The sequence below is a fragment of the Lissotriton vulgaris genome, chromosome 6 (assembly GCF_964263255.1).
Source record: "Lissotriton vulgaris chromosome 6, aLisVul1.2, whole genome shotgun sequence".
Lineage (NCBI taxonomy): Eukaryota > Metazoa > Chordata > Amphibia > Caudata > Salamandridae > Lissotriton > Lissotriton vulgaris.
In genome coordinates this window covers 695,805,210-695,814,917 of record NC_141694.1, presented here as the reverse complement: position 1 = coordinate 695,814,917, position 9,708 = coordinate 695,805,210, and the positions used below count along the sequence as shown (strand labels likewise).

Sequence of the window (9,708 nt, the reverse complement as noted above, 5' to 3'; positions counted from 1 at the left end):
TAGGACATAATACGGACAAAACTATAGTCTGGTTCAGATGACGCCTTGAACGAGTAGTCTAATATATGCTGATTTGTGATAAAATAAGATGTCCCACGTATGCAGATATGCGGGAATAATATAATGCTTAGGTGCATATCCATATGAGTTGATAATTATATATTTATGAGTATATGGGCCCTCTACACGTGTTGTTGCCTTCAATATGACGAAGGGGATCAGAATCTGTAATAGCAAACAAAATACACAGGACACTGGTTTCAGCTATAAATCGTTTTATTTTTCTTATCTCACCACCTGCAACAAATTTGATTTTGGAACAGAATAATTGGCACTGTGTTGTAAGCTTGTTCTCACATGTTATTAATTTTTGTTTATTCAATGATTTTCCCTTTCATGTTTCAGTATGCTAGGCACTTCATGAAACAGTATTCTGCATTCCGATCTGCATCCTGTACAGCAAGGCATATTTATCTACTGCTGTATGCTTTTAGCATCTGGGATTAAGATGTGTATTCATGTGATATGTGATTATGCTTAGGTCAGGAAGCACCATACTCATTAATCTGTATAGTCATTATCTGTCTAAAACCTGTAAAGAAATATTTTAAATAAAAAAATCCAGGTTAATTGCAGCCAGAGAGGCTGACAGAATTCTGCATAGTGACCAGTGTCCTGATGACGACAAATAAAGTCACAAAAGTGAACTGTGTATTGGAGAAGAAGTTTACAGTGACGTTTTGCACTTTGACCAGTGGAACAAACCTCCAGAAAGTTTGCAGAGGCCCAAGGAAAACAGTCTGGTAAATATCATTCGATGTGAAATGGGAACAGGTCACCGACAGCCTGGCCACAGTAGTTTGGGTGTTTATCTCCCACACCTTCAAATCTGATCTGCCTTAAATTTGAATGACGGTTCATCTGCTGTGCTTGCTTCGCCAGTACCTTTTATTACATTCTTATATTCAAAACAGTTTCTAGAGTGTTCACATCTTCAGACCAGTTTCTACTGTTTAAAATGTTTCACAATTGTTTAAACCCTGTATTGCCATTGCACACTGGTGACTTGCCACTTTTGAAGAATAAATTGAGTGGACCTGGTCAATCTGTGGGTTTGTAGGATGCTTGAGTTAGACTCACTCGTAAAGGTCTCACTATATTGCTTCTTTTTTGCTGAACTTCATTTTTGAATACCTGGGTCCTCAGCAGCTCTTATATGCCAATTGTAAAGCACTAAAAGAGTTTATGGAGTGTTCTGCATACATGGTCACTGTAATTCATATTGTTTTTAAAATTAGAATGTTGTATAAACAATTATTGTTCTTTCTGGTACAGCTACGCAATACAGTCGTAATAAAAGTGAAGATTTCCGATTATAATTAAAAGTCTTAAAGGTGAGACATACTTTTTGACCTTACTTAGTTACTCCTAGTAATACAGAATGATTAGCTGAAACAGAAGTATGCAATGATTTTAGAAGAGTACTGAGGATGTTCAAATATTATATTCGAAGGAATACAGTATATAGGCTATGGAACATAAACCCCACATTCCGTTACTACACATGGCTTTATTGGTCTTTCGTTGATTGTAGGTACAGCTTCTAGTTTCCGAAGAACTTCAGTGCCTTCAACCAGTTGCCTGAAGTAAAGCAAAATAGAAAAGTTTGAAAATAAAACATTGCTCATTTGCTTTCTTTAGGCTGTACACAGAGAAGGATATTATATCATTAGCACAATAGCCTTGATAAAAAGCAAAGAGTATTTTTCAACCGAGAGCTATACCTGGTCTGCAACTCTGCCATCTGAAAAAAAATGATCAAAAGTCAGAAGAGTCATGTGTGGCCCATATTACATTGATGCATGGCTCTATTGACACAGAAGAGATCAGAATATCCCTCAAGTCAGTTGCCACCATGGGTTGCTTCAAACGAACAATTGTTTCGGAGGGTGGAACTACGAAACATCACTTCTTTCAACATCCTGAATATTCAAGACGAGGGCGAGGGGAAATGAGTGGAAACATTTTTTTCCAGGCTATTCAAGTCCTAACTAAAGGCTGTGTTCGATTTTAAATACGCAGTAGAATTTGGACAATCATCTTGACATTGAGAAAGCTAAGTACAGGTGATGCCTTAATGGCAAAACTAAGGGTTGTTAGTATAAAACCACACAATGTGTCTTGTTTCTTGGAGATCATGAGGCATTTGTGTACTGGGCTGAGATTGGGGCCAATTCCTTGGCCAGGGAGTAAGGGTTCAATCTGGTGGGCTGCCTGGATGATGATGATCGATCAGCTATGGCCCCTGCTGTTTTCTCAACCAACTTTGTGTACTTGGTGGGTTTCCCCATCCAACCCTGGTCCTTCTCCATGACCAGACATGAGGTAAATAGCAGCCAAATGGAGGAACTGCAGGGGTAGGGGATGCCTTAGGGATGGGGCAGTAAGGAGTATTTTGGATGCAATACTCGGGACTTTTGGGTCTTGAGAGGGTGCACAGCTACCATTGTGCTGAAAATTGTGGGAGAGCCTTCCTGAGGAGCGGGAACATGCAAATGCTGGGGAGGGGGCTTGCGGTTCATGCTGGAGGTTAGTGCGTCGCTGGCACGGAACGCTTTGGGGAGTTTTTTTGTTGCTAAGTACTGCTAATACTGCTTTTATCACTGTTTTCAAAAACCTTTTCAATTAAGAACCGAATCTACTGTTCTCACCTTGAATTTGCACTGCTGCAGTTTGTTAAATGGAGAAGGTGGTACATGGGGGGACACTGCGAGATGCCCTTTTGATCGGCACTCCAGTTGCCTCAGTCGGCCAAAATATGAAATGAACACCGGGACACAAACACACAGTGCACGCATGCAAGGGTGTGCTGCCGGCACGCCAAAGGCAAGCAGATCTGCGCCTGTTCGCTCTACAACGGGGCCAGGAACAATGATTCTACACAACCAGGTAAGGTAGACTACTTCTCACGATTACTAGCCCTTCTGTGAACCCCTAATGACAGCTGTGAACATTCAGTTGATTTTCCTAAGGGGGAACACCAGTGCAAGTACTGTTCTATGCCCCTCCCCCAGGCCCACAGTCCAGACACCATGTTCACTTCCAGATCCAGCTGGCACATGTTATGATCAATTATAAATCAATCCTATGTCATAAGTTGGAACTGTTCTTCTTCCTAGAGCAGATGAAACCAGAAATGTTTTTTCTGACGAAAACATCCCTCCACATGGAATCAAGGCCTGATCTTGTTATGTTATGTAAATCTATATTTGTATAGCGCGCGGCTACTCCCAGGAGTGTCCCGGCGCTAGAACAAAACGCAAAGACCACATAACATCAAACCATACGCAGCCGCGACACAGAACTTCACTGCTGGAAAAGCCACGTTTTCAGACTTTTTCTGAAAATGAGGAGATCAGGGCTCTGTCTGATAGCAAAAGGTAGGCTATTCCACAACCTAGAGGCCCCAACATGAAAAGATCTAGCCGCTAGCCGGGAAAATTGAGCCTTAGGGACAGTAATCAGCAGTCGAGAAGAAGATCTCAGAGTGCGTTGGGGAAGATAAGGTTGAAATTTGTCCCCAAGGTAAGGTACTCCAAACTTATGGAAAGCTTTAAAAACCAGGACCAGGGCCTTGAAGTGTATTCTTTTCCACACCGGAAGCTAGTGCAGTGGCCCTGCCCCCTGACTGCTACATCTGTTGTGAAGACCGAGAGAAGAAGAAGGGCGGGGGATTACCATAATTCTCGAGGCTGATCTTAGATGCTTCATCGAACCCCTTTAGCTTCCCGATTGCGGAAGCATGACCTTCGCCATCTCATTGTCCCCAAGATGTACCTTCACAGGAGCTCTCCTATGCCGGCTCCATGGCCTGTGCAGGAGGTTTCTGCAAACCCTTCTGGAGGTAATCACCAATTTGGCCAGTATTAAATCAAACCTCACCATACTGGAAGACCTTAATATACACTTGGAAGCCTCCGGGCTAGGGGGATCTCTCGGCCATTCAACTCTCCCAAATTGTATCAGGGCCCACACATGAAAAAGGCCACCTTCTAGACCCCTTTTTTAATGATCTCCTGTTAAAAGTACAAGACCTGTTCCTAGTGATTTGGTCGGACCATTTTATGATACCCTTGGTCCTGGAGCTACCATGCTCACCCCCAGCCCAAAGACCAATTAACTGGAAAGATTGTAGGTGGTCTAAACTACACGGCGATACTTTGAAACAGGCCCTTAATACTAGACCTGATCTGGTCTCAGATTCTACAGTAGCAAATAAGATCTCTCAGTGGATCAAACATTCAGTCAATCAAGTGATTCATATAAAAACCCACAACAGACGCGCCAAAGATAAATTAGCCCCATGGCATACACCCAAACTCTGGACTCTAAGGCAAGAGTGTAAAAAAGCCAAGAGGATATGGAGGAAAGACTATAGTGAAATAAGCAGTTCAATATACTGAGGCACCACTAGACAATATAATTATAAAGTTAAAATTGCCCAAGATGCATACTACAATGAAAAAATCAACTGCGCCTCCTACTCCCAGCAAAAAATGTTCCAGATAGTTAAAACTTTAATTGAGCCCACTCCAACTGTTCGACTATCGAACTCCCAATCTCCCGGTGCAATTACTTAGCAAAATTCTTTAAAAAAATCCATGACATTTATCTAACCTTCGAAGAGCCTGATCTAGACACAAAACTCATACTCAACAGCAACACACAGGAAAGTAGCAACATCCCCTTCACTAACTTTCCCAACTTGACACTAGATAGTGTATCTGTCACCCTCCGCAAAGTTAAGTCAGGATCACCACTGGACCCTGCCCCGCCTCGCTTTCTAGCTAAAGCAGCAGAATAAATCTAACCCACTTTACTAGAGATACTAAACCTTTTCTTAGCTGAAGGAATAGTACCTGCGGCATGGAAACATGCTATGGTAAAAGCACCACTCAAAAGTCCAACCTAGATCCTCTTGATCCAGGAAACTACAGGTTAATATTGCTGTTCCCTGTATTGAGCAAACAAGTTAATCAGTCCCTTTCAGAATTTCTAGAAGATCACAACATTCTGCACCCCTCTCAGACGGAGTTCCGACCTAAACATGGTATGGACACCTGGCAGTAGTAGAGGAAGATAAAATGCTGCTAGAACGTGGAGGTTCAACTGCCATCATTCTCTTTGCTCTAAGCCCAGCCTTCGAGACGATCAAAGATATTCCTGGCTGATGAGGGGTGAAATCCCGAAACTGGTCCTAGGATGCTTGTTTCCGGTCCAGGGAGGACCTGGCTAGGCAGTTCGGGCTGGACAGTTCCTATGAGGCACAGGGTCAAGACTGATTTGCATATGGCCTGGTCTAAACTGGTGTGGTATGGTGAGCAAAGGAATTATGGATTTAACCCAGATCTCTTGACTGGGGGTGAATGTTTGATTTGTTCTGCATTCCGTCTATCAATTGTGTGTCTTTTGGTCAAAAATTATATTTTCATCAACAGAATCCACAGTGCGGGTGTCTCGGGATAACCCCGTGCCTGGCTTAACTCCTTCCTGAGGGACAGGACTTTTCAGGTCTTCGAGGGATGCAGCACCTCAGACACCTTCCCACTGAAATGTGGAGTTCCACAGGGCTCATCAATAAGCCCAACACTATTTAACCTGTACAAGCGTCTGCTGGCAGACATTGTTCTACCATTTAGAATTTCTATAATCTCATATGCGGACAACACACATTTGGTCTTTTCTTTTACTCACTATCAAGACCCACTTTCCCTCTCCTTAGGTCTCCTTAGCCCAATGGATGAACTGCTCCTGTCTCAAATTAAACAGGGATAAAACAGAGCCCATGATCCTTATCAATACTTCCAATCACCCTACGAGCCGGGGCTGGACAGTCTGCATGAATACCCCACTAGATAGATAGATAGATAGATAGATAGATAGATAGATAGATAGATAGATAGATAGATAGATAGATAGATAGATAGATAGATAGATAGATAGATAGATAGATTTTGTACAATGCACCACGGCTCAAGAGGAATTGCTCATGATGGGGGCCGATATCTTGGGCCTGAAACAGGAGTACTGGGTGTACCAATATGTACATACAAGGGTATCTCGGGCGGGCATGAGGTCTTGATTTAGAGAGGATGTGGAGAGTCATGTGATCAGTATGGGTTGGGTGGCTTTGGCATTGAATTAGTGGATGACTAGGTTATGTCCCCTGTAGGTATCATGACAACCATCATCTGCTTGGTGGTATAACCCATCTGTGATGGTGTAGCAGAGGATGACTGGGCATCACTAGAGCACTTGGTTCCATTTGGGGCAGGGCAGCACTAGGTGCTGCAGTGACCTTAGTAGCACAGGGCTGGGGCTAGTCCTCAGAGTTAGTTTTCCATTGCAGGTACTGGCAACACAAGATGTGTGGAGTGGGTCGAGGATCGGACAGTGTTGGGTGGTGTTATCACTGCTGCTTCCCTTACATGCGGATCAGGGTCTGTCAGTTGGAGCTGTAGGTATGTCTAGATGGCCAAAAAAGAGGCAAGAGCTGGTTATTCGGGCTGATTTGGGTCTTGTGATTACTCATCTACTACACTGCTTCAACTTCCACTTCTCCCCTAGTGGACAGTCCTTAAAAAGCATTGGCATAATCTGGCATTCTTTGGTTATCCAACAGCACTCCCACTCAACAATATCATCATACACCAATGTGCCAGATACATCTTCAAGTGGTTATCCTCAGTCCGCAAACGTAAGACAGAACCCTCTTACTCTCAAACCCACAACTCAAGCACTAAAAGAGCGGCCACACAGCAGACACAGTTGACTGACAAAACTCCAAGATCTGCCCATAAGGGCGACGAGATCGAGATGTGCTATGACTGTAACTTGGTAATGTTTAGGTATGTCTGTCCCTCTGGCAATGGTGTGTTCTGTAAAACATTGATCATATGTTTATATATTGTGTCCTCTGTTTTCCTTACTCACGCCTATGTCCCTCTAACCTATTGCATCGCCCTTTGTTTCCTAACCACATCATTTATTCACTAACTGTGGCTAGAAAAGAATCACATCTGATGTAAGTTGTGCACAATAAGTAAATACATAGATATAACTAAATCCTGCAGTGCAGCCACTGGTTATATATACACATGACATTAACTGAAAATATATTTTTGCTGAACTTAAAATCACACCAGGATTGGCTTGAGGAGTATCTGACAGGTACTTCACACTATTTCTGCACTGTAAACATTAACAGATTTTTCGGCTCATTAGGCCATCTCAATAAGCCACCACTACTGGTAAGTTGCTGCTGGGAATCAAAGCTCTAAAGAATGTGTGTTAATCGTTTAGCAACATGATGAACTGTGACACATTGATTACACAGTCTCTGATTAACATGTATAGGAGATATGATTTCTTAGAACAACAAACCAATGCCCCAGGTGTTGTCTTATCAAACAAGATGTAATGTCAATGATACACTAATCATGCTGTATGTCTGTCCTGAGTTTAAATTGACAATAACATTTAAAAATAAATAAATAAATAAATAATAAACCAATGCCATTTTCAGGCGAGTAAAAACAACAACAAAAAACACTCACTGAAGTGCAAGAGGAAAGACACCGTCCACTTGACCATCTAAACACCTCACGGTACTTTTTTGGCAAAACACAGAGGCTAGCGTGCAAAAGTAATTTGCTAACACATCAAACAGCAACAATCAGTATGTAAATAAATAGCAACGGGAACTCGAAGTCTTCAAAAGCTCTATAGGCACTTATAAAGCACTCATCCTTCATTCTTCCCATTTACACACCATTTATGGTCTTGGTGACCTATTTACCAAAGAGATTCCAGCCGAAGGAGAAAGAAAAGAAGACAATATCTCCTTCACTGCGGGAAGTCATACTGTGTAGCCAGCCATATGCTTTGCCCTAGTCTGCATGTACATCCGAATGGACAACTCCATACGGTCACCTTGTTCTGCTAGACAGAGCGGTACAATACACTGTCTAACTAAAGCCTGATCCACAGAACTACATTTCGATTCATAAATCTATGCATTCAGAAGCACTAGTCTTCAAATACCTATAGATTTTCACACATAAAAGCCGAATGCAGGCCCACACAATTCTGCACTGAACTGCAAACGTACTATGTTTGCTGCCGTTTCATGCACATACAATTATTTACAGAAGTACATGTAGTGGTATAAAATCTGGCACAAATATCAAAGAAAATGCATCTTAATGCAAATAAAGCACGCCTGATGGGTGATGGCAAGGCGTAGCCGAGGGCAACAGGGCACACCCATAGCTAATCACACACTGAAACACACAACTATCAGATGCTGTGACTCCTAGAGCCTCTTCCCCTTCTGCTAAACTACCTTGGAACTGAAAACCACTAAGATGCCTGAGGAGGAATATACATTTCACAAGGCAGCATTGAGGTTGCGCATGCAGGAGGTGTGGACGGGGTATCTTGTATGTGATTGGCTGAAGAAATTATCAGTCCTAAGCTTGGTCTCTAAGCAGCCCCCATCCCGTGCATCTGCTGCTTGTACCATGTTCCTAAACCTATAATTAAGTGTCTACTGCTGTGTGTGGGGGTTCTCTTGGTCTGCATGCACCTTACGCAGCTCTTCTGGTACCTCGTCTCGGTGCCCACACATAGAGTGCAGGCACACATCAGGTGGTTCGGCTCCACGCATGACATGGAGAAGGAATGGAGTTCAGCTGCTCCAAAAACACATTTATTTCCATATACTCATGGCTTGAACCCCAAGCATTCTGGCAAGGGTTCCCTGCGCCAAAGAGAACAGACGAAAAGGAAAAAACATAAGAAATCCCCAAAAAGGGAAGGCAGGAGCCACGCAGTACCGAATCAATCACCATTAGAGAAGCAGTTTTAAGTCTGAAACAATCGATGGAAAAAGGAGAACTTGCAAGTACATCTATCAGTGCTACGAAAGAAGGCATGGATGTATAAATGTGCTAAAGCATGCACACTAATGGATGCACGAACTAATAACAAGTTTGAGAAGCAGTTTCGAACTCCACCATGAAACGGCACCGTACACACAGCTGGCAAAGTAGGCAGCCAGGAAAAAGCGCACGTAACTTATAAAAGTTCGGGGCGTGGCTTGGCGCCCGACGGGAATGGCGGTGCCTGGGTGAAGCTCCTCCGGGACTCCGGGCGACTACTATCTTCCCATGCTGTTTCAGCTCTGAAATCGCGATGTGAGTTTGTCGGAACTTTATCTCCTCCTCTTCAGACTATTGCGGTCTTTTTTGGATGTAAAAAATCTACTTTATAGACGATGTGAATTCTTTGGTCATTGTCGCTGCTTCGCGACCGCCATTTTGTTTCTTCACCAGCGCTGACTCGCCGAATTGGATACATCTCTGAAGGACTATGGTACTTTTGCTTCTATGCTTTTTATTTTTTCTGGTTGTCTGCTTCTCCATGGATAGCGTCTAGTTTTTTCCTTGCATGACTCTGGATTTTTCTCTGTGCCTTTATGACTGACTTAATTGCGGCGGCCATTTTGGGTTTTCCTCCTCTTCACAATCCTTTCATTTTTTTTGGCCTCGCTCTTTTATTATTTTTCTTTATGGGAAGAACTAAAGGCACTCTTCCTTCGAAGCCTTCTACTAAACGCATCTTCATTAAGAATTCGAAGATCTTTAC

At 42.9% G+C, this 9,708-nt stretch overlaps 1 protein-coding gene across 2 annotated transcripts in view; it reads right to left on the bottom strand.

Annotated features, from left to right (window-relative positions):
- Positions 1 to 261: 261 nt before the first annotated feature.
- Positions 262 to 9,708, bottom strand: part of PPIL6 (peptidylprolyl isomerase like 6) — a 277,079-nt gene continuing 267,632 nt past the window's right edge. For both annotated transcript variants that reach the window (XM_086926671.1, XM_086926672.1), the window contains exon 8: positions 262 to 1,641. In XM_086926671.1, the coding sequence (XP_086782797.1) occupies positions 1,530 to 1,641 (112 nt within the window). In that variant the 3' untranslated portion in view covers positions 262 to 1,529. The remainder of the gene's footprint in view (positions 1,642 to 9,708) is intronic.